This window comes from Myiozetetes cayanensis, unplaced genomic scaffold (genome assembly GCF_022539395.1).
Source record: "Myiozetetes cayanensis isolate MyiCay16 unplaced genomic scaffold, myiCay2020 scf22, whole genome shotgun sequence".
NCBI lineage: Eukaryota > Metazoa > Chordata > Aves > Passeriformes > Tyrannidae > Myiozetetes > Myiozetetes cayanensis.
The window spans coordinates 470,112-492,069 of NW_026087434.1; the positions used below are offsets into that span (position 1 = coordinate 470,112).

Here is a 21,958-nt window from a genome sequence, read left to right on the forward strand (position 1 = left end):
GGAGCCGGCGAGGTCCTGGCCGAGCCACCGCAGGGACCCCGCCCATCGCCTCCCCTCCCCGGGAGCTCCCGGCACGGACCCCCCCGCCGGTACCGGGGCGGTTCCAGCGCCGGATGAGGAGACGGAAATCACGGCACAGGGACCACAGAGCCGGCGGCAAAACAAGTGGCGATATTGAAGTCAAAGACAGAGGAGCAGCAGCGACAGGAGCACAGCGGGTATAGCCATACAGAGCGCCTGGGATGCGCGGTCGGGACTGAGTAAAGGTTGGGTGGTTTTTTTTTTTTTCTTTTTCCTTCTTTTTAATTTTTCTCTTTAATATGTTGCAATTGCCCAGACTGGTCCAGTATGACATCTCAAACCTTGCAGGGACACACAGCATGAAAACGCCCCCGACGCAGGGCCACAGGGAGCATTCCTGGCATGCTCCCAAAGCCGTGGGTGTACATGCCGGTGCCACGGGCATTGCAGCGGGGCAGCTCTGCGGCACACGCCAGCACTGCTGCAGCGTGGAGGTGGCTCAGAGAATGTGGGGCTGAGGGTGCAGGGGGTTCACTGGAGGGGACAGGTTTTCCTGCAGCTGCCCTGCCACCAGTGGGTCTCAACTGGTCCAACGGTGGCAGCTGCAGAAGGATCTGCAGGAGGTTGCAGGGGAATGGAACCCACTGGAGAGAGGAACATGTGGAGAGAGGGGCAGCAGTGCCTGGGTGCATGTGGGGATCACCCCTGATATGCTAACGTGCCCCTCCAGCTTTTTCGGACAAGGCACCTGCTCGAGTCCTCTGGCCCTGTGAAAGGCCTGGAGCCTCTTGCACTCAGCTGGGGGCTCTGCTGCATGGTAAAGCCCTCAGGAGCCCCTGCCCAGAGAGGTACCCTTCCTGCACCCCGAGGGGACGGATGGGCAATGGGTGGGGAGGGGGACGGGGCGGTCTCTGGGCACTGTGGTGGGGAGGGCTGCCTGGCCAGAGCTGCGGGGGCGGCTCCCGCGGCGGGGGCACTGGTAGACCTGCTACGCAGCTGGGGCAGCTCCCGCCACTCAAAAGGGCTCGATTCCTTCACAGCTGCCAGGGCAGGGCCAAGCATGGCTGGGGAGTCATGACGCTGGCAGGGGGACCGGACCCCACACCCTGCTCAGCCCTGCACAAACCCAAGTTGCCAGTGTGGCCCTGGACTGCCAGGTGCCTGCGACGAAGTGGGTCCCCGTCCCTGCCCCCCGCATGCACGTGGCAGCCTCCAGTGACCCCCGCGGCCGAGCAGATTTTCATGCTGTCTCCAGGGTTTGATATCAGCATGGACCAGTCTAACATCTCGCAAGTTTTTTCTACTGGCTACTGGAATGCGCTTGTTTGGCTTAGGGGTCCTCGATGTCGAGAAACTCTTGCTTGGGGGGGGCCATGCCACGGTACCAGGCACATGAGCCGTCGCTCCTCTTGATGCAGGCGTAGTGCTTGGCCTGCCGCCCGTCCACGTTGTTCTTCTCCATCGCCCAGTCTGTCCAAAGACACTCGTCCGAGGAGGAGACGAAGCAAGGGATGGAGAGGCAGCGCGAGATCTGTGCACGACAGAGACTGTCACCCATCACCCCGACGGGGGACACTGGGCTGGGAAGAAGCAGTGTGGGGCAGCTGGGCTGGGGGTCCTGCACAGCTCTGCTTCATCCACTCCCCCATCTCTTAACACAGATTCCAGGCTGACTCTGCACTGTGAGGCATGGTGGGGACATGACCCTGATGTAGGGGGACTGAGGGACACTCCCTGGGTGCCAGTCTGAGGGCTGGCCTCGGTTCCCAGTCAGAGGGAGCCAGAGGCTCAGTCACCCTTCCTGTCTACCTGGCAATCTGCTGTCTCTGCACAACTTCATCCTTGCAGGACAGGGAAGAGCGTCTCCCCACGGGACCTGCCGCTCCCTGGGGGCTGCAGATCCCCCTGGTGTGGGGGACAGCCTGGTCACTCACCTTGCACTCGCAGCCCATCTGGTACCGCTGGTTTAGGCTCTTCTTCTGGGTCGGGGTCAGCGAGTCCCAAGTGGAGACCAAGTCGCAGAGTGTGATGTGCATCTTGCCATTGCCCTCTGACTTACCTGGAGAGAGGCCAGACAGACCACTCAGGGGGTCCCCCCAGTGCCCCAGGACCCCAGATTGATTGGGATGCCTGGGTCCCCTCACTGTGCACTGTCTCTGGTGACCCCCCAGGGAGCAGAGGTTCATCCCCGAGCTGCACCTGCCACAGCCGGGGCTGCCGAGTGTAGCTAGGGCACAGCTGGGGGGTCACCTAAGGGCGATTGGTAGGAGCTTGAGGGACAGGGGGGAACATGCCCAGGGAGCAGGCACACACATCGGGTGTCTCCAGGGGTGGGTGAGGCAGGAGGGTCAGCACTGTCCTGGCACCCCTTGAGCGCCCTCCCCTCGGTGCCCACCTGCGATGAGATACTCCTTCTTCCCGCCGGTGTCCAGCAGCCGGCCGCACACGGCAGTCGACGGAGCCGTGTAGATGAACTCTATGTCCTGGTCGGGACCCTTGAACATCTGGGGAGCAGAGGCAGGAGTGAGTGGCTGGTGCAGGGGTGCCCCTTCCCCCTCAGCCTCCTGCCCTGATATGCCCTGTTACCTTGATCTGCTTGATTTCATACTGGATGCGTTTGATTGGATTCCCGTATATATCGTTCCCTGAATCCACCTCTTTCGCAGAGACGGCCTTGGCTCGGATCACTGCAAGGGAAAGGTGAGGTAAGTGAAGGTGACCAGTCCCGCTCAGCCCCTGCCTCCCACAGTGATTCTCACACCCGTAGGGGGCTACTGCCCACAGCAGACCCCACTGCCCTCCCCGCAGATGCTCAGCTGTCCACAGAGCCAACTGTCCCCTGCTGTCCCCAAAGGGACGGGGCTCTGGCACATGCATGACAGTGACTGGCAGCATTGCAACAGCACCCTCCAGGTGGGTGATAAGGAAAGGTCATCTCAGGATTGCCCAGCCCTGCTGCCACCACCTGTGCCGGACCATTCACCCTTGGCTGGTGCTGGCTCGGTCTCTGATGGATTCCTGGGTGCAGGCTGGCCCTGTCCGAACTTGTGCCCATCACCCAGATGGCACAGAGAGTTAAAATCGGCCTGCAGTGTCCTGGGAGCACTGCGGTGTTTGTTCCACTGTCATTAATTAAACCAGTCCCTGATAAGGGCCCCGTCCAGGTGCCCGAGTGGCCTGGCCAGGCCAGAGGAGGGAAGGGCAGAGGCAGTGATTTGGACAATCATCTTCAGGTAAGAATCACCTTACAGAGGGTAGCAGAGCCATGTCCCCGTGGCCAAGGCTAATGTGGGCACCAGCACTGCCACCAAACACCAGCACCTCTTGCTGGAGTCCCCAGCCTCACCAGACCCTTGCTAGCCTCTCTGCACCCAATGCTGGGAGAGCAAGGGTCCCAGGACAAGGCTGCCCTTGTACCCTGGAGCACAGTGTGCCTGTCCCACCACAGTGGGGTCCCAGCTGTGCCAGGGCAATGCTCCAGCTGCTGGTTCCTGCCTCACACAGAGCATCGTGCTGTGCAGGCACAGAACCCGCATCCTCCCAGGGCTGGGGCCACAGGTGTTGCTTCCTGCCCTTGCTGCCTGAAAAACAATCCGGGACACTGAGAGCTGTGGCAATGGGAAAACATGTCCTGTTGAGAGGAGGCAATGAGGGCCCAGCCAGCAGCCTCGAGCAGCCTGGCCAAAGGCAACAGTCCTCCCAGCGCTGGTGGCCCTGCGGCGGTCCCAGCACTGAGTGCTGAAGGACAAGGTTGGGAGCCCCAGGGTTGGAGAGGTGTGGCACCCTGAGCCTGGGGATAGCTCTGGCATGGCAGGGTCCCTGCGGTCATGCTGCCCACACAGCCCAGGATACACGATCCAGCATGTGAGCGCTCAGCACGTGGCAGTGACCCACAGGGCACCGGGCGGGCAGGGCAGGCAGCCAGCTCACCCTTACTCACCAGCTGGGACATGGGGCTGGCTTGGTGCTCTGCTGTGCAGGTTGCCTGGGTCCCCATGCTGAGACCTGCAGCCCCCAGCCCTGCCTGCCTCCCTCCACTGGTAGGAGACCTGGCTGCAGGGGATGGGCTGGCAGGACTCTCCACTCTGCTGGGGTACCTCCATTCCATGGGAAGGTCAACCCCCTCTCCTGCAGGGCTCCCTGGTGCCCTCCCACCCTTGTGTGTGTGCTGTGGGGGGGGGGGACAGGGAGCTGGGCACTCTCACAGAGTTCATCCTGGCTCGTGTCCCCACCAAAAATGTACCGAGCTGGGAGCAGCCAGGGACGTGTGGGGGTCACCCACAGCTTGGCACAGATGAGCTTCTCCCACCTGGCATGGCCAGGAGAGGGGAATCTGACCATGGTCTATAAATACTGCTGGGCATGGGGGCACGTGGATGGGCTATTTCAGCTGAAGGTCAGGGAGGCACAGCCACACTTGGGCACCAGCAGAGCTTACTCTGGAAATGTGAGGGTGGTGCCAGTGTGAGCAGGGACCAGAGAAGAGGCTTCCTGAAACAGCTGTCCCCTGTCAAGGGAAGCACTCGCTCTGTGCGGGGCTGGGGTATGCAAGGTCTGGCCGCTGGTACCAGGGCTGCACTGGAAGCTTTCCCAGCCATTCTCCCATCCCTTGGGAAGGGCTGGGCTGTCCAGGCACACTGGCAGCATCTCAGCTGTGCCTGGGGACAGCGCCCGCTCCTCCATCAGCAGTGTGCTGGGGCACTGCAGGCACGGGCCACCCCTTGTCTCTCAGCCCTGCGGCTGCTGTGTCCATGTGTGCCAGGCCCCGCGTGTCGGCGGCGTAACTTGGGTGCAAGCAGTGCTGGCCCCATGGCTCCTGTGTGGGGAATGGTTACTGGTTCAGTGGGCTCCAGCCTTTTCCATTCACGTGCTGATGAATCACTTGACAAAAATGCAGCCCAATTCTGGGCGGATTTGTTCTGAACAGTGCAGCTTTGTGGAGGGGATGGCCGCGCTGTGCTTTCCCTGCCAAGACCCCACGGCGCAGCCAAACTGCTCCACGCCCGCCAGGAACCAGGGTAGCAGGGAGGGTGGCCACAGGGATGGTGGAGAGAGCCCTGAGGAGAGCCTGGGACAAGGAGACTGGGTGAGGGATGGAGGAGACCCCTGGGCGCATAGGGACCAGCAGTTAGACCTCCTCAAATGCCAGTGCCCCCATTGGCCACGTCACCCACCCCTCCTGCTGCCAGTCTGGGCAGCCACCAGCTCCAGGAGCAAAGCTGGGGACACACAGTCACTCAGTGCCACAAACCCACCAGGATGTCTCTCCAGCCTTGCCAGCTGTGAGATTTATCCTCCCTGGCCCCCACACAGGGTGCTCCAGCTCAGGGCACTGCTGTGCCCACACGTGCCCCATGGGCAGAGGGGGCAGCACAAGGACCCTTAGCCCCAGGCCCCCTCCTCCCAGCCTAGGGCGTCCTGACTGGCTGCCCCTTCCTCCACCATCCCACCTCAAACCCCTCCAAGCTGCCCTGCCCACACCTGCCCGGGAAGCACCGGTGCCCATGGACCTTGGAGGCTGCATCCAGGAGGCTGCTGCTAGGCTGGATGCCCAGGGGACAAAGCTCTCTTCTCAGAGCAGAAGGGTCGGCTGCCAGTGCCAGCACTGTCTGCTGCCCACCCGGCACTGCCCGCCCAGGCACCCGTCTCCGTAGTGAAGGTAGCCCCGGGGTCATTCCAGCCCGGCAGAGCTGCAGAGCCGGCAAACCACCCCCGGCAGGGACTCCTGCATCCCAGCTCTGCCTGGCACACGAGCAACAACCGCCCCACAAGCGCCGGCCTGCGCTCCAGCGCCTGCCCGCACCCCAGCAGCCGCAGGGGCGGCCGGGTGGGTGCCCCCGCCCCGGCACAGCGGTTTAGAGATGCTGAGGCTGGGGATGCGGGGCGGTCCCGCAGTGGGGAGGCCGCGGGGGCTCCCCGGTGCCCGCGGGTCTGCCATGGCCGCGTGCGTCATCCCGGCCGTGACGGGAGCGCGGGAGCCCAATCAGCGCGGTGCCCGCGGCCCCTCCGCACGGAAGGGCTCCGGCAGCTGCCGGGCCCCGCAAGGCTCGGCGGGGTCTGCAGGCAGCCGCACACTTCCCCGGCACGGACGGCTCTCACCACTCCCACCAAACCTCCTCCTCTGCGCGGTCCCTACTGGCTGCTGGCAGCCCCCCCACTTCCTGTGCCCCCTCCCGAGGAACCAGGCACTGGGATGACTGGAATCGGCACAATACCAACAAGGACCGCAGCCCAGGTGCCCCCACCCCAGGCAGCACCGAGCACCCACTCTCCCCTGCCCCATCGGCCTCTCCGGGAGTGGCGCTGCCACACAGGGCCAAAGCCACGGCCATGCCCAAAAGGGCTGAGCATCACGCCCCTCACCCTCCACATCCCCACGCTGCTCCAGAAGAGACAGAGCAGAAGCCAGGTTTCCTGCTGTGGCCCCTGGCCTGGCTGTGGCCCCACCGGGCAGCTGAGCATCTCCTGCAGTGGAGTGGCCCTGCCAGAGCACCTCCAGTCCCCACTGCCCAAGCATGGCTCCAGTAAGGGATGGTGGATAGGGCAGCCCCAAGTCCTTGGGCCCTGCAGAAACCCCCTGCACATCTCACTGGCCCGGATGTGCAAGCGTAGGCTGGCAGGTCACTTGTTGCAAGTCACCAGCTCAGTGACACAACATCCAGCCCCTTCATGACCCCGAGTCCCTCAAGCACCTCATGTCCAATGCAGAGTCGCATGGGCCTTCCCCTGTACTGCCTGGAAGTGCAGCCCTGGGCTGCAGCTGCTCCAGCCCTGCTCCAGGGCAGAGCAATTGCAGGGGCAGGTGCAAAGGCAAAGGGGCCATGGGGAGGCACAGAGGGATATGGCAGGTGCTCTCCATGCTATGGAGCAGGGATGCCAACTCCCAGGACCAAGACCCCCCAATGCACCCACCCTGACCACCTCTACTGAGGGCTGAGTGTGAGCCTTGGGGCCCACAGGCTGCCTTGGGTGCACCCACCCAGCACCACAGAACATCAGCCATCCCCACACCACCACATCTCTGTCAAGGGCCCAGCCTGGACATGGGCCCCTCCAGTCACGGCAGCTGGGAAGAGTCCCGGCAGCACCAAGGGCCTCAGACTCTCCCTGGGCTCTGCACACCTGCAGGGATGGAGCTGTCTGAGGAGCATCCCAGCTCCAGAGAGCATCCAGGGGGAAAATGAGAAGCAGCAAAAGGCTGGGGATCACAGGATCATCCCAGGACATGCCCAGCTCCATCATGAAAATCAGCACTGTCTCCACTTGGACCCACACAAGGCATGACTGACATATGAGCGGCACAGGGCACCTGGGCTGGGAGCCAAAAGGTGCCAGCACTGCCGGCAGCACAGATGGGAGGAGGCTGCCTTGGCAGGATGTGCTCCAGGCACCCGCAGGACAGGCACCTGCTGAGGGTAGTGGGGCAGCAGGAGACCAAAGCCCAAGCAGGCTGTGCTCTCCCAGGGGATTGTGGAGACAGCTGGGGCTGCCAAGACAGACGGTGACTCAGCAGCTGAGTCAGGGCTGAGCCGGCACCCCACGACAGGCAGTGAGTCACAAGTGCCCCGAAAGCTGATCCTGACAGGAGTGTGATGGGAAGCCACAGCCGTGCTGCCAGAGCAGGCACAGGGCATCCTGTGGGCCAGGGACATGAGCTCCAGCAGCACCTCCAAAAATCCAGTGCTCCATTTTGTCTCAAAGCCTCCCTGTCCCCAGCGTGCCTCACTGTGAGGCCGGGCAGAGCCGGGCATGTGGAGCAGCAGCCAAGTGCTGCAGGAGTTGCCCTCTTGAGGAGAAAGGCTAAGAGTGGGTTCTGGAAGGCACTCTGAAAGCCTGGGAATCTGTCAGGAGCATCCTGGCTCTGGAGCAACGGACAGGGCAGGGCCATCCAGAGGTTGGGGCTGCCTCAGTGTTTGGGAATGTTACCTCTCCAGCTGAGCCTGGGAACGGCCCCGGGAAGGGAAGCGCCGGGAACTGGGGCCGGCCTGTTTGGTTCATATGTTAAAATTTAATAAGGGCATTATTCATAGAAAGAGGAATCCAGATCTCGGCGCTGCCAAGCCCTCCCTTTCAGCAGCATCCAAGCCGAACAAAGTGGGACGGGGGAAAGGAAATGCCTGGAAATAAGGAGTGGACGGGGCTGACCAAGCCCGTGGCGGTGGCTCCCGGGACCGGGGGCTCCTCCGGGCTCCGGGCCGGTGCCGTAGCTATGCTTGGAGGGCCCCAGCAGCCCCCAGGCCCCAGCCCCGCGCTGCCACGTACCTCCGCGGTGTCATCAGAGTCGGGGGAGGCCGGGCCCACCCGTGTCACTCACCGGGGAGGCGGCCAGTGGGGACCGGCCTCGGCGGAGCCGTGCTCCGGCCGCCCCCTGGAGGGATGCCGGGCGCAGGGGTCCCCCCGAGACGGCGGGAGGCGCGGGGAGCGTCGGGCACAGCCCGGACGGAGGGACCGCGCCCGGCCGCGCATCCGCGCCCGCCGACACACCCCCGGGCCGGCCGGGCCGGGGCTGCGGGCAGGTGCCGGGAGTCGGGGGGCTCTGCCCGCTCCCTGCCCGCCCCGCACCAACTTTCCGCCCCTTCCCCCGCTGGGAAGTTGGCGCGGGCCGGGCCGGGCGGGGCTCGGGGCGGGGGTCCCGCGGGGCTCACCTACGTCGGCGTTGCAGAAGGCCTGCTGCGGGTGGATGGGCGAGCAGCTGCAGGCGTCGGCCGGGCGGGCCCTGCCGAGCAGCAGCACCGCCAGCCAGGCCAGCAGGCTGGGCAGCGCGGCGGGCATGGTGCGGGGCTGCGGGCTCGGCCACCGGCCCCGATCCCGCACCCAGCGCCGGGCCCGGCCGAGCCGCTGCCGGGAACTTAGCTCCGGCCGGGGCGGGCGCTCTGCGGCCGCCGCTCCGTTGCCTCCACAGAGCCGTTCGCTTCCTCCCCGCCGCGCTCGGCCTCGCTCTTTAACGTGCTCCGGGGATCTGCTGCTCCTCCTCCGCGTGGCGCGGGGCCAGCCCGGCTGCGCCCGCCCTCCGCGGGATGCGGCTCCGCCGCGACCGCCGCCCCCGCCCCGGCACGGCCCCGCCGCGGGCACCGGCCGCCCCCGCCCCAGCGCAACCCGGCCGCCCCCGGCCCCGCCGCTCCCGGCCCCACCACCCACGGACCCGCCACCCCTGCTCCGGAGCTGCCCGCGCCGATGTCGGCGCAGGCTACGGTCCTGGTCGTGCCCGAGCATTTCTCCCCACCTCGGCCCCTCCAGCCCAGCTCGTCCTACCCCCGAGTCCCCTCGCCCACTCCCCACTCCTACCGGAGGTCCTGCACCACAGCGACCTTCCCGAGGCCTCAGGCCTCTCCCCCTGGACAGCAGCTCCTGCCCTCTGGCACAGCTCCAAAAATCCACCTTGTCCCTGTCCTGGCTGTGTGTCAGGGTTTAATCCTGGTGGGCAGCTCAGCCCCCACAGCCTGACTCCCCCCAGCATTTGTCCAAACTATCACACTTGGGAAAGACAAATGGCCTTAATTCCTAATGTTCCCCCTTCCTCCAGCTCTATATACTGAGCATGATGCCATACAGTATGGAATATCCCCTTGGGTCAGCTGGGGTCACTGTCCTGGCTGTGCTCCCTCCCACTGCCTTGTGTCCCCGTTGCCCCTCACTGGTGGGATGAAGAGCAGAAAAGGCCTTGAGCTGCACAAGTGCTCAGTAGTAATAAAAATATGCGTGTTACCAACACTTTTCCCAGCACCACTCCCAAACACCAATCCCCACACCAGCTACTATGTAAAGACACGACTCTATCCCCATCAAAATCCCCACTGTGTCACTGCAGAGGTGTTGGGGTGCTGCTGCTGTCACCGGACCTGTACTCTGTGCCCGGCTGGCTGCGCTCCATCTCCCCTGCAGTGCCTCTGTCCCAGCGGAGCGGGCAGGGAGTCCTGCCTCTGGGAGGGACACAGCTTCCAAGCACAGCCTGGCCGGGTGTCACGGGCACATGTTAGCAGGGACAGTTGCCACTGTGGCCATGACTGCTCCCAAGCCAGCCTCTTGCCATGGCACTCCCACAGCTGCTCATGGTGGAAGGAGGTGTTGGAGCTGCTTGGCGTTTGGGACAAGAAGAAACGGTGGAACTGTGGGCAGCCAGACCTTGTCCCATCCCTGCCTGAGGCTTCAGGAAACATGCGGGAGGTGACAGCATTGATAGTGCCAGGATGCTGGATGACACCTGGAGATGGAGCTCCAGGTCCCCAGCTCTACTGCAACCCTCATGGTCTACAGAGGCTCCAGCATCAGCAGGATTCCTGCCAGCCTGGCTGCCCAAGGCACCGGTGCTGCTGCTCCAAGGGCACCACAGGGCTGAGGTCTGGAGCCCAGGGATGCTTCAGCCCAGGGGACAAACAGGGGTCATGTGGCAGGGACAGCCACCAGCACAGCCACCGGCGCAGCAAACAGGTGCTACTGAGCTGTCAGCCCTGAGCCAGGAGGGTGAGTAAGGCCAGGAGAGGCTGTGCCAAGCAAAGTGCAGGCAATGGCTGAGTGGCCATTGTGGCCCAGGGCCAGCTGGCACTGATCATGGGCCGGGAACGGGCCCTGGATGCCCTGGGCTGGGTGCTGCACAGCCCCGAGGCCACATGAAGGGGCTGAAGCCAGGTCTGCCTGCGGCACTGGGGACAGGTCCATGTCCAGAGGAGACAAGCGAGTCCGCTCCCAGCCCAGCACCGGCTGAGTCATCGTCTGGGCTAAACGAAAACACGTGTCTGGCCTCGTCCGCGCTCCGCACGGCTCGCAAAGGTGCCGACAGTGTAAACAGGGATGAGGCAGAGAGAGCCTGTCTGGGCTCCTGGGAGGGCTCCGTCCTCTGCAGGTCCTTCCACCCAACTACAGCCAGGTCACTGTACCAACAGGTCCTTCCCTCCCCGAGCACTGCTGGACCCCCTGCAGGACAGTGCCAGGGCACGACAAAGGGGCACGGTGGGCCCAAGGCCCCCCCAAACCAGCTGGGCCAGTACGCAGGCCCAGCTCGCTGAAGCCTTGCCTGCTGGCAGAGTTGCTCCAGGGGCAGGGTGTTAAGGGGAACCAAACCAGGAACAGTACCCTACCAAACACTGGCCCTGGTGTGAGGATGTGCTGCCCTGTGACCTGGGGCAGGGCAGGGCTGAGCCGGGGAGCGTGGGCAGGCCACGAGACACAGCCCCCACAGTCAGAGGGGTCAGAAGGGCTCTGGGGCCAGCAGATGCCCCTTTGACACTTCTGGCTCCTGAAACTGCGCAAATTCCTGCCAGAGGCCACAGGCTGCGGATGTGATTTCACAACATTCTGGAGAAGGCTCCCTGGCCAAAGCCTCGGGCTGCTACGAATGCTTCCCAGCTGCTGTCAGCCCTGAGAAGCTGAGCTGGCGCTTCTGGCTCTGCTTCCGCGCTGAGCACGGCAGCCCTTGGACAGCATGGCCATGCCACCACCAGCTCCCAGCAGCTCCTGTCCAGGGCTCAGCTCTTCCTAGAGCTGATAGCTCTGGGGCTGGAGCCACCTCTGGGGCTGGGGCTGTGTGCAGCCAGGCCTAGGAGACACAGCCAGCACACACACGGCTCACAGGGGGTGGGCTGGGAACGGCACTGGGATGGGCCCACATTACACCTGGCCATGGCTGGTGGCCCCATCAGTCGCTTGGGACCACCTGTTGCCCCTCCCCCACAAGCACTGCCACTGTGCTGGTACCACAGCACCAGGAGCGGCAGTGGAACCGGTGCTACCAGTGGTGCTGGAACTGCTGCACCCCCTGTGGTGACAGGGGCAGAGGGACACAGCAACTGCCCCCTCCCACGTGTGACTTTTCCCAGAAACAGGCCACCTGTCACCCCAGCCATCACCTCACTCAGCTTATAGGAAAAGGCAAGGAAAACCAGCTTCTGGGGAAAAAGCCTGATCTGGGTCTGACCCGCTTCAGTTGCACACCCCCTCCTCTGCCTGGGGAGCCCCACAGCACACAAGGCAAAGCTGCAGAGCTGGGGCTCAGCTGCTACTCAGCTGCAAACCCAGAGCCCGGATGTCACCGGATGTCACCACAGTCGCTGACCCACCGCAGAGGGGTCTGTCGCAATTCGGGGCTGGGCACTAAGGACTGCAGTGGGGCCTGCCCGGGAACCGGTGCTCCGGGATGTGGCCACTGCCACCGGGGCCGGAAGCACCCTGTGGTGGTGCTCCCTTGCCACCAGGTGCCACTGTCGAAACACTCGCACCACGCCTGCTGCAGCACAGCCAATGCTTTACCGGAGAGGCCACGGCCAAGAACAGAGCCAGGAGTGCTGCCTGGCATCCCTCACAGAGCCCAGGTTGAAAGAAGGTTGGCAGGGACCACCCATGCCCCTCGGCCGCCCGCACCCCTCTACTCGGTCCAAAAGTCTGTTAAATAAACTCAATGCCCTCGTACTTCACACTCCCGATCCTGGTCTCGGGCAGGAGTAAGCGCCCATCCAGCGTGAAGGCCATGATGTAGCTGGAGATCTTGCCGTTGTCCTCTTCTGATTTCAACGCCACGATGATCTGGTCATCCGTGTCTGGAATGAACTTGAAGGAGGAGAAGCCGTGGGTGGGAACCACCTCGCCCACACGGCCTACTGTCACGTCCCCGAAGTCCTGGGTGGAGCTCAGCAGCAGGTTGGTGCCTCGCCGCTCGTCCGCCCTCTCGCTGTAGCGCTCGTGGCTGGCGCGGCGCGGCAGGAAGAACCAGCGCTGCAGCGTGTCGCTCCAGGAGGCCGACTCGTGGATCAGGTACCCTGCGGCAGGAAGCGGAGTGTGAACGCATGGGGCACGTGGGCACTGGCCGGGCCCCTCCAAAACACTTCACAGGTTGCAGCCCCTGTGAACATTTCTGCCTCCTCCTGCCCCACTGCCCAACAGCAACATCTCAGTCCCTTCCAGAGCCAGACAGGGGCACCTGGCACATCCTGCTCTGCCCAGGGGACTGCCAGCCCCGTGTCAGCTGAGCCACCCCAGCTGCTCGTGGCACACTCAGGAGACGGAAATGGCCAGGGCAGGGGAAAGCTCTGGCCTCTGTGCCAGGACACAGGGAGGTCTCTGACTGTCAATGGCCTTTAAATCTCACCCAGTCTCAGTATCCCTAGGGAGGGTGACCAGCCCTGGAGCCGTCAAAGTGTGGGATATGGGGTGGCAGGAGGTTGCACCCGCTCCATACCTGGGGGTCGGATTCCTGCTGCAGCCCTCAGGGCATTGTAGTTTGCCACCCAGTTCTCGTGGCTCACGTCGCCCTTGTAGCCGATGACCTTCACCCACAGGGGGTTCTCGTTCACCACCTCCCCCGTCGTGGTGGTCCACTCCTTGCCCAGTCCCCCCACATACAGGTGCTCGTCTTTCACTGCCAGCCACTCTGCCTTGAAGCCTGTGGTGGAGAGAACGGCTTGAGAGGGGCTTGGCCAGCACAAGGGCATCAGACTGGCCCCACACCCTGAACGCCACACCCCAGAGCCTGGCACTGGGCACAGGAGGCCCCACACAGCTGGTCCCTGGACAGGAATTGTCCCCATCCTGGCCAGGCACAGGGGTCACAGGTACACCCCACCCCAACAAGCCAAAAAGAGCCAAGCTCGCTGCTTCGCTGCTCTGCATCCACAGGGCAGGACGGGAGCTCACCTTTCCCCACAGTGCCATCCCCATCTGGGAGGATCACCCAGGGCACCACCTTGTTGCCCTCGATCTGGTAGACCACACCAGTCCGGTCATCCACAGTGTACAGCTTCCCGTTGAAAACCACCAGCTCAGAGAGCTCCATGCCCCGGCCCTTCTCAGCCAGGTGGGACTGCAGCATGCTCTCGTCCTTGTCCCACTCCACTGTCACGCTGTCCCCACTGTCCGACAGCACCAGGTAACCCTTCTTCAGGTAACTGAACCAGGTGTGCTCCTGGGAGCCCCGGGACTGCGTGTCCAGGTCCGCGATGACACCGATGCGGTAGCGCACACCCTCGGGGTTTCTCTGGGGGGGGGACAGCGGGTAGGTGTCATTGTAGCGGTCCCCTGCCCGCAGGCTGAGCTGCCAGGTGTGAGGGCTGGGGGGGCCATGTCGTGCCGGGGAGGAGCGGTGCAGGCAGAGGAGCAGCAGCACAAACCCCACGCAGGCTGAGGACAGCACGATGGCCTTCCAGCGCAGTCGGAAGCGGGGATCAGCACCCTTGGTCATGGACGCGAGGACAGGCAGACCACCCACGCTGATCCGGAGGGGGCTCATAGACTCATGGCAGGGCGAGACTGGCATTAGAGTGGGGGCAAGGAGAACCTAGTGGAAAGATGGGAGGGAGAAGGTCAGATTGCTGGAGTTGGCACCAACTGAGCTTTCGGGGGGCAGCAGGACACAACCCTGAGGGGCCCCATCCCCTCTCCTGTAGCAGGAAAAGGTACTCCCACCTCATGCAGGTAGGAGCCAGCACACCCAGGGGCTGTTTGCTGCTGGAACCACTCTCAGCCCCTCTCACCTAGCCCCCCTGTGCCCTCCCTAAACAGAAAGAGCCCTAGTGCACTGGCAGGAACACACGACCTGCCCAGCACCTTTACCTGGCCCAGGGTCACTGTAGCCCAGGTAGTGAGCCAAAGTACCCGGCTCAGTGCAAGCCCGGTATTGGGGTGTCCTGGGACATGTTCCTACACAGCCCCAGGAGCAAGCAGGTTCCCCTCTGGGAGTGAGGATGACCTTTGCTGCCTCCGGGGAGGCTGGTCGGCTTGGCCCAGCTCCCGCAGCCCTGGGAACAGGCCCCACTGGTGAGGGGTGAATGTGTCCCCAGGCTCCACAGGGACACCGTGAGACACGTGGCAGCTCCACCCGAGCAGGATGCCAACACCTGAGCAGGAAGCACGGCACAGGGCACACACCCCGACATGCTCAGCCTTAAGAGACACAGCAGACCCCCACCCCTGCACATGCTCACAGTGTATATTCGTCTGGGCATGTGGGCACTGCAAGCCCACCCCAGGCTGTGTCCACCCGCGGGGCCAGAGCGTCGGCAGTTCTCCTCGCTGCCACCTCCCTCCCTGCTGCACAGTGGACGTGGCAGTGGCCTGGACTCCCACAGAGGGGCACCCCGTGCTGGTCAGGGGGCAAGAAACCCCCAGGACCGGACCCATGCTTGTTCCACGCCATGCAGCCTGGGGCAGAGAACCCCAGCTCACGGCAGCGAAAGGGGTCCCCAGCTGCCATCCCAGGGCTGTCCCCAAAGGGCCCGTGTCCCCGCGCTGGGCTCGAGTCGTGCTCCCCGCAGGGTCTCAATGTGCCTTTCAGCAGCCCGAGCGGCGAACAGAGCCGGCATTGAGCGTGGGGGGCCGACCCTGGGCAGGGAGGCTCCGGCGCGGCGGGGACACGGAGAGCCCGCGGGGCTGCTCGGCCCGGGACCCCGCTGGGGCGGACTGGGGAGCGCCCCTCGCCCCGCCGGGACCCTGGAGCATCGCCCTCGGCAGGTGCCAGGGCACCCCTCCTTGGGTGTACTAACTCCCACCGCGGCTGTAGAGACCCCAGTACGGCCTCGGGGACCCCCAAAACCCCGGGCCACGGTCACAGGCACCCTCCCGGGCATGGACACGGGGACCCCCCCATCCCCGCCGGGCGCGCCCTTGGGGACCCCCGCGCCTCTTCCCGGGAAAGCCACTGGACTGAGCGGGGCCCTGAGGTCCCCCGCGCCCCCCGCGCGGTGCACAGCCCCGGAGACCCTGCCGTTCCCGCCCGGGCAGGGTGCTCGGAGCCCGCGGTGCCAGCGCCGGGTGGAGACCCCCGGCTGCCGGCCCGGCGCCCCCCGCCCGTGTCCCCGCTCACCGCGGCGCCGCCGCTCCCCCGCCGCGCGCAGCCGCCGCCTACAGCTCCCGGCGGCCCCGCTCACCGCGACCGGGAGCGACCAGAGCTCCGCGTCCCGGAGAACTACAACTCCCAGCAGCCCCAGGAAGCACTGCCCGCCCGCCGCGGGGATGCCGGGAGCTGCAGTCCGCGCCGGGCGGGCCCCGCCCGGGTAGGGATTCGCACACGGGCGGGCGGAGGAGCCGGACCTGCGGGGTGGGCACAGCCCTGCTGTCCGGAGGACATGACCTCGCTGCAGGTCCCGGTGCAACCCGACCCTAGCCTGCAGCAGATTCTGTCGCTGTGCCGGCTGTCCCCCGTGTCCCTCTGCCACTGGGGGTGTGGGGAGCGGGACAGATCCAGCCGTGCGGTGCGGGACCCGTGTGCGTGTCCGGCCACCAAAAGCTGGTTCCCGCTGGGGCTCTGCTGGCCCCGGTATCCTCGGGGCAGCGAACGGCCGGCGGCGTTCCCGATGTGGGGCAGGGTCCTGCATCGGGGCCAGCGGCACCCGCCGGGGGCCCGCTCGTGACCGTGGCGGGGCCGGCCCCGGGAGCACACACAGTTAATTCTGCCGGCCCCGGGAGCACACACGGTTAATTCGGCCGGCCCCGGGAGCACACACAGTTAATTCTGCCGGCCCCGGGAGCACACACGGTTAATTCGGCCGGCCCCGGGAGCACACACGGTTAATTCGGCCGGCCCCGGGACCACACATGGTTAAGGCGGCCGCGGGCGCACATCTGGCGGGGGAGGGCTGCGAGCCTCGTCCCGCGCCTCGCTGCCTCCTGCGCTTCCAAAAAGTGCATTTCCGCCCGGGCCGAGCGAGGAGAAGGCTCCGAAGCGGGAGACACCGATCGGCCACGGGCAGGCTCTGCCCCGGCCTGGGGGATGCTCTAGGGCAGCAAAGGCAGCGCAGGGAGGGAGCAGCCCTGCCCCAGAGGTATGTGGGGGGCAGGTTTTGGGGGGCCCTGCAGGCCTGGGCACCGGGCCCAGAGCTGCACCGTGTTATGCTCCCATCTGTAGCTGCTGCGGCATCCCTGCGGAGTCACCCGAAGGCGGCTCGCCTCGCCAGGATCTCGGGTGCCCTGGGGCAGGTCCAGCGAGGGGCACCGGTCCGTGTGCCCCTCTGCCCAGTGAGGCCCCTCTCCTGCCTGTGAAGGGGTGGGGTGGTGGACATCACAGGGCCGAGCCTCACAGTCTTCTGAGGGCACAGCCCGACCCACCATGGCTCAGGGAGGACACAGATCCTTCCCAGCCCTGCCCTCGCTATGGTCCCAAAAAATCTGTCCCTACAAACACATCAAACTCAGGCTGGGCCCCCCCAGCACCTCTGTAGGGGACACATTGGCTGTTGGGGTCCCCTGCACAATATCTTACTGGTGCTGCTGGAGCTGGTAGGCTGCAACCACCCTGTGCAGGCCCCACCCTGCTGCCAGCCAGGTCTGCGCTGCTCCAGGAGGGAAAAAAGAGCTCTGCAACCATTCTAGCTGCTGCAGCAGAACGTGGGTGTCCTGTCCCACCAGCACGATCCCAGAGGCATCCCAGCTCCAGCTGCTGTGGAGCAGGGAAGTCTGTATCCACCACCCTGAGTGGAGGGAAAAGCAGGGGGTGCAGGTCCTGCTGCCTACACACCACCCTGAGACCCTTGTTCCTCCCCCAGGCTTTGTTCTGTTTCATCCTGGTCTTTATCTCTATCTGGAATGTATTTTGGGATGTTTTGACTTGCAGTCCCAAGGCTTCTGCAGCTGCTGAGTTTAAATCTCCAGGTTCCTGGAGAGCATCCAATCCTGACAGGAAAAACCGCGTCCCTCGGCAGGGCTGTGTGTGCCCACACGCATGTGAGCACCTCCCACCCGGCACACCTATGGGGTACAGGGGGCACATGCTGGGGGTCCTGAGAGCCCCACGTGCCCTGTGTGTGCCACATGCTCGCTCCATTCCCGGCAGCCTGGGAAACACTGTCTTCTGCAGTGGGAACTTCCTGGTGAGGTTTTCTCCTCGTGGAGCAGCTCCCTGGGACACTGCGTTTTCCCCAGGGCTGAGCCTGCTCTGGGTCCCGGGGGAATGTCTGATTTCATGGTCTCAGAGCTGAGAAAATCCACAGGCTTCCCATGCTCCCGCCATGCTCCATGCCGTGCTCAGTGGCTCAAGGCCAGGCAGGGTGAGCAGAGCCAGGACCAAGGCTGGCCCTGGGTGATACCTGCTCACAAGCCCCTACTTGACCTTCTCCATGCTTTGATCCATGAGTCTGCCTCTCCCCTGCCTCAGAGCTGAGTGCCCACAGCCCTGCCTCTCCCCACACCTGGCAGCACCGAGACATGGGCCAAGATAGTGGAGTAAGAGCTGGTGGGACAGAGGGGCCCAGGAACCATGCAAAGGGACCAGGCACTTAGCAGAGGGTGCAAGCAGTGGGAAAAGCCCTTTGGAGCTTTTCCCCATTCCTTCGCCCCTTCCCGGTTCCAGTGACTCATGATCCAGTCATCTGCCTGGCCTCGAATGCCCTCTGCACCCGTTGCAGGAGCACACACAGTCCCTGGACCCCTTTCTTGGGAACAAGAGTAACAGTCACCCAATACTGACTGAGGGCCCCAGTGCTCCGAGAACAGGCATTCACCAAAACAACAGGATTCTGCCCCAAAATCCCTCCTGGCCTCGCCCACCGCCAGGACACAGGGCAGGGCAGGGCTGTACAGGCCCTTTGCCCCTTGGGCCGTGCTCTAGGATGCTGTCAGCGCTGTGGAGCACGGCCGGGTGGTGAGGCTGCCTGGGAGGGGAGAACAGCAAAGGCCGCACCCAGTCCCAACCCAGGGAGGCGCCTGGCTAAGACGCCTTGGACGCCTAAGTCTCCTGGCTGGGGAGCAGCCAACCCCATCCCAACCCGGCACCACCTCGGACCCTGCTGCCGCGGGATGCCGAGCGCTGGGCAGTGCCACACGCCTGTTTGGCCAAGGCTATCCTGGTGCCTCGGGGTCAAAGGACGAGGTGCTGCGTGCCCAGCCTCACGTCTCCAGCAGATATGGCTGCGATAAGGCAGGGAAGGGCCATGGAGGGCCCGGGCTGGGCCACGGGGCCACCACCACTGCAAATATTAGTTTTGGCCCCACACAGGATGTGGTCTCCTAAGAAGGTTTCTCCCTGTGGTAGCTCTGAGTTGGGGTTGCCAGCCCACATCCATGTCTCTGAAAAAGACGGTCTTGTGCCCTTGCAAACCCTTTGGCTAGCAGCCCCTGGGGCACAGGAGCCCCCTGCAGAGCCTGTGCAGCCTGTGCTGCATCCTTTCAGGAGTGAGGACGGAGATATGCTCCCCAGACAGGGCTGGAGTCCCACACACAGGCAGGGCTGCACCCTGACATTTGCCTTATGGCATCTGGAGCTGCCTGTAATTTTTCAGGTGCTGACATCTTAAGTTGCTGCTCTTGGGCATTCATGGGACGCAGCTGAAACCAGGCTGAACAGGAGCAGCAGCACTCGTCCCAGGACTTGGCTGGTCATCCAGAGCCTGCTGCTCCACTCCACCCTCAGCTCTCCAGGTAATCCCCTCTGCTGTATCAGGACTTGGGAGACTACATGGCCCTGGCCCACCTGTTGGTGAGCCCAGAGCCTCCACACTGCCCCAGTGTGGGTCTCCCCAGGTGCTCACTGGGGTGACACCGTGTCCCACAGCCCAGCCAGAAGCCTAGGGGTGTGCAGTGCACAGGTCCTGTCCCAGGACAGTACAGGGTATGGCTGGGCTGGGCATTTCCACACTCCTGTCCCCCTCAGCTGTCCCTGGCACCTCACAGGGCACTACCAAGGCATGGAGGGGCTGTGGGCACATGGTGTCCTGCTGCTCTGCCTGCTGCTGTCCTGCCCTGTGGGGAGCCAGACTGGACCCCACCCCAACCAGCAGCGGTGGACAGATGCTGAAGAGGCCCCGTCTCAGCACCATGCTGCCAGGTGAGGGGACCCCAGGGCCAGGGCACTGCAAAATGGGAGCCAAAGCAGCCTTGGTGCTGCAGAGGGCCCCTGCTCCCCCTGTAGCTCCCTGTTGGGCTTTGCTTTCTGCCTTGCCAGGGCCACATGGGAGCAGAAGGCTGATGGTGCCCAGGAGGGGCTGCCCCCACAGCCCCGCTGTGTCCGCTGCTGCCCCCCGCCCGACCAGTACCAGCCTCTGCCTCAGATCAACATGACCATCCTGAAAGGTGAGGGCTGGCAGGACCCCACTCTGTGTGCCAGCATCTGTTGCCCCACAACCAGTGCCACTCTGGGTTCCAGTGCCAGCTCTTGCACAGACTGGGAGCAAGAAGCTGGGGTGGTACCTGTGGTTCAGTGCCCTGCATGAGCAGAGGGCAGGAGCCACACCAGAGTGTGAGCAGCCCCTGCTCTGGTGGCCTCTGGGCAGCAGCACCAGAGCCTGGGGAGGGGGCAGGGGCATCCCTGCTGCCTCCATCCTTCTCTGTCAGGCAAACGGGCCTTCAGGATATGGGTTCAGTGCTGGCCCCCGCCTGACAGTCCAGCTCTCCCTCCTGCTCTGCCCAGGGGAGAAGGGGGACCGTGGCGAGCGCGGCATCCAGGGCAAGTTTGGCAAGACAGGGGTGGCCGGCAGCAGGGGCCACGCGGGGCCCAAGGGACAGAAGGGCAGCGTGGGAGCCCCGGGGGAGCGCTGCAAGAACCACTACGCCGCCTTCTCAGTGGGCCGCAAGAAACCCCTGCACAGCAATGACTACTACCAGACCCTCATCTTCGACACGGAGTTTGTCAACCTCTACAGCCACTTCAACATGTTCACGGGCAAGTTTTACTGCTATGTCCCTGGGATCTACTACTTCAGCCTCAATGTGCACACCTGGAACCAGAAGGAGACATACCTGCACATCATGCACAATGGGGCAGAGGTGGTGATCCTCTACGCCCAGGTGAGTGACCGCAGCATCATGCAGAGCCAGAGTGTCATGCTGGAGTTGCAGGAGCAGGACGAGGTCTGGGTGCGGCTCTACAAGGGCGAGCGTGAGAATGCCATCTTCAGCGATGAGTATGACACTTACATCACCTTCACTGGCCACCTCATCAAGTACAGTGGAGACCCCTGAACACCAGGCCCCCACTGCCCCCACTCCTCGTACACTGGGCCGGGTGGCCGAGGAGCCCCTGTGCCCTCTCATCCTGGGCATGCCACCCCCATTATGCTGTTATCCACCCACCCTACTGCCACTACCCTCAGCAGCTGCCTCAGTATGTGAATTCCCCCACTCCAGCTTCTTGAGACCGATCAGACACACCTGGAGGAGTTGGAGCCATTTCCAGCCCCTGCCACATTTGTGACTGGGAAGCAGTTGCTCACCTGGGGTGGGCAGGGAGCTCCCTCCCTGCCCCCTACACCTGCTCCATAGCTGGGTTTGCTGGGCACAGCCCACTGTGGCCCCGGCTGAGCTGGTGGCACCAGGGGAACAGTGTGACTGCTCGTGTCCTGGTGCAAGCCAGCTCAGGCACGTGCACCGTGTTCCTCCTCCATGCACCATGCTGTGTTCCCTGCCTCGAATGGGCAGAAGGTGCTCAGCGCCATCAGGGAAGGCAATAAACCACTAAGGGCCCCCTTTCCTTCTGCAGAGCTGGGGGCCAGTGGGGCGGGCGTTGCAGCATACCTGTGATGGGAACAGATTGTGTCAGTTCCCTCTGTGGGTCCCTCACTGCTCACCACAGCCTCTACTTGGGAGGGGCTGGCTCCCCACCGGCAGCCCTGAGCACAGAGCCTTCAGCCTCAGCCACTTCCTCTTCCGCTGGATTATCTGCTGGCCAGGCTTCTTGTTAGTGTAGATGCTGCAACGGTGTGGGGCAGCATTCTGACCTCCCTGTATAGCTCGTGCTACATTAAACACCCCACGTTTCCAGCCTTGCTCACACCCTCAGTTTCCTCTTGCTTTGTATGTATGAAGGCTCCAAAGGGCTCCCAACATGTTTCTGCTCCTGGGGTGCTGGGACTTCCCGAGAGCCATGGGCTGGTACCATGCTGTCGAGCTGGGAGTGGAGAGGGAAGGTCAGACTGTCCCTGGAGAGGCAGGGGTCCTGTCCTGGGTCTGCAGGAGGGCCAGCTGCATCCTGAGGGTTGGGAGCTAAGCACAGTGACAGAACTGTCAGCCTGGGAACAGGGCAGGC

The 21,958-nt window shown here is 64.1% G+C and overlaps 3 protein-coding genes across 4 annotated transcripts; 1 reads left to right on the forward strand and 2 right to left on the reverse strand.

The window, feature by feature from the left end:
• Nucleotides 1-150: 150 nt before the first annotated feature.
• TIMP2 (TIMP metallopeptidase inhibitor 2) lies at nucleotides 151-9,010 on the reverse strand. Its single transcript, XM_050319318.1, has 5 exons — nucleotides 8,667-9,010; nucleotides 2,608-2,708; nucleotides 2,417-2,525; nucleotides 1,956-2,080; nucleotides 151-1,552 (listed from the first exon to the last, which is right to left on the reverse strand). Exons 1-5 carry the CDS (start codon nucleotides 8,791-8,793, stop codon nucleotides 1,352-1,354), a joined length of 663 nt encoding a protein of 220 aa, XP_050175275.1. The 5' UTR covers nucleotides 8,794-9,010; the 3' UTR covers nucleotides 151-1,351.
• Nucleotides 9,011-12,242: 3,232 nt separating this feature from the next.
• Nucleotides 12,243-15,919, reverse strand: CANT1 (calcium activated nucleotidase 1). Its single transcript, XM_050319509.1, has 4 exons — nucleotides 15,809-15,919; nucleotides 13,645-14,284; nucleotides 13,190-13,393; nucleotides 12,243-12,770 (listed from the first exon to the last, which is right to left on the reverse strand). Exons 2-4 carry the CDS (start codon nucleotides 14,261-14,263, stop codon nucleotides 12,400-12,402), a joined length of 1,194 nt encoding a protein of 397 aa, XP_050175466.1. The 5' UTR covers nucleotides 14,264-14,284; nucleotides 15,809-15,919; the 3' UTR covers nucleotides 12,243-12,399.
• Nucleotides 15,920-16,628: 709 nt separating this feature from the next.
• On the forward strand, nucleotides 16,629-21,688 carry C1QTNF1 (C1q and TNF related 1). Of its 2 annotated transcripts, none has more exons than XM_050319504.1 (5): nucleotides 16,629-16,766; nucleotides 19,218-19,356; nucleotides 19,589-19,762; nucleotides 19,880-20,007; nucleotides 20,345-21,688. In XM_050319504.1, the coding sequence occupies exons 3-5, from the start codon at nucleotides 19,623-19,625 to the stop codon at nucleotides 20,893-20,895; spliced, it is 819 nt and encodes a 272-aa protein (XP_050175461.1). In that variant the 5' UTR covers nucleotides 16,629-16,766; nucleotides 19,218-19,356; nucleotides 19,589-19,622; the 3' UTR covers nucleotides 20,896-21,688. The 2 variants fall into 2 exon arrangements, with proteins under 2 accessions (XP_050175461.1, XP_050175460.1); XM_050319503.1 differs by having other exon boundaries at nucleotides 19,609-19,762.
• Nucleotides 21,689-21,958: the final 270 nt, after the last annotated feature.

What these genes read in the sequence shown, in the direction of transcription:
- TIMP2 (XM_050319318.1), bottom strand. Translation starts at nt 8,793, where the DNA reads ATGCCCGCCGCGCTGCCCAGCCTGCTGGCCTGGCTGGCGGTGCTGCTG. An exon ending in ATGAAATCAAGCAGATCAAG is followed by an intron (nt 2,526 to 2,607) that starts GTAACAGGGCAT and finishes TCTGCTCCCCAG; the next exon opens with ATGTTCAAGGGTCCCGACCA. An exon ending in GAAGGAGTATCTCATCGCAG is followed by an intron (nt 2,081 to 2,416) that starts GTGGGCACCGAG and finishes GCCTCTCTCCAG; the next exon opens with GTAAGTCAGAGGGCAATGGC.
- CANT1 (XM_050319509.1), bottom strand. Translation starts at nt 14,263, where the DNA reads ATGCCAGTCTCGCCCTGCCATGAGTCTATGAGCCCCCTCCGGATCAGC. An exon ending in GGATGGCACTGTGGGGAAAG is followed by an intron (nt 13,394 to 13,644) that starts GTGAGCTCCCGT and finishes TCTCCACCACAG; the next exon opens with GCTTCAAGGCAGAGTGGCTG. An exon ending in AGCAGGAATCCGACCCCCAG is followed by an intron (nt 12,771 to 13,189) that starts GTATGGAGCGGG and finishes TTCCTGCCGCAG; the next exon opens with GGTACCTGATCCACGAGTCG.
- C1QTNF1 (XM_050319504.1), top strand. Translation starts at nt 19,623, where the DNA reads ATGGAGGGGCTGTGGGCACATGGTGTCCTGCTGCTCTGCCTGCTGCTG. An exon ending in TCTCAGCACCATGCTGCCAG is followed by an intron (nt 19,763 to 19,879) that starts GTGAGGGGACCC and finishes CTGCCTTGCCAG; the next exon opens with GGCCACATGGGAGCAGAAGG. An exon ending in CAACATGACCATCCTGAAAG is followed by an intron (nt 20,008 to 20,344) that starts GTGAGGGCTGGC and finishes TGCTCTGCCCAG; the next exon opens with GGGAGAAGGGGGACCGTGGC.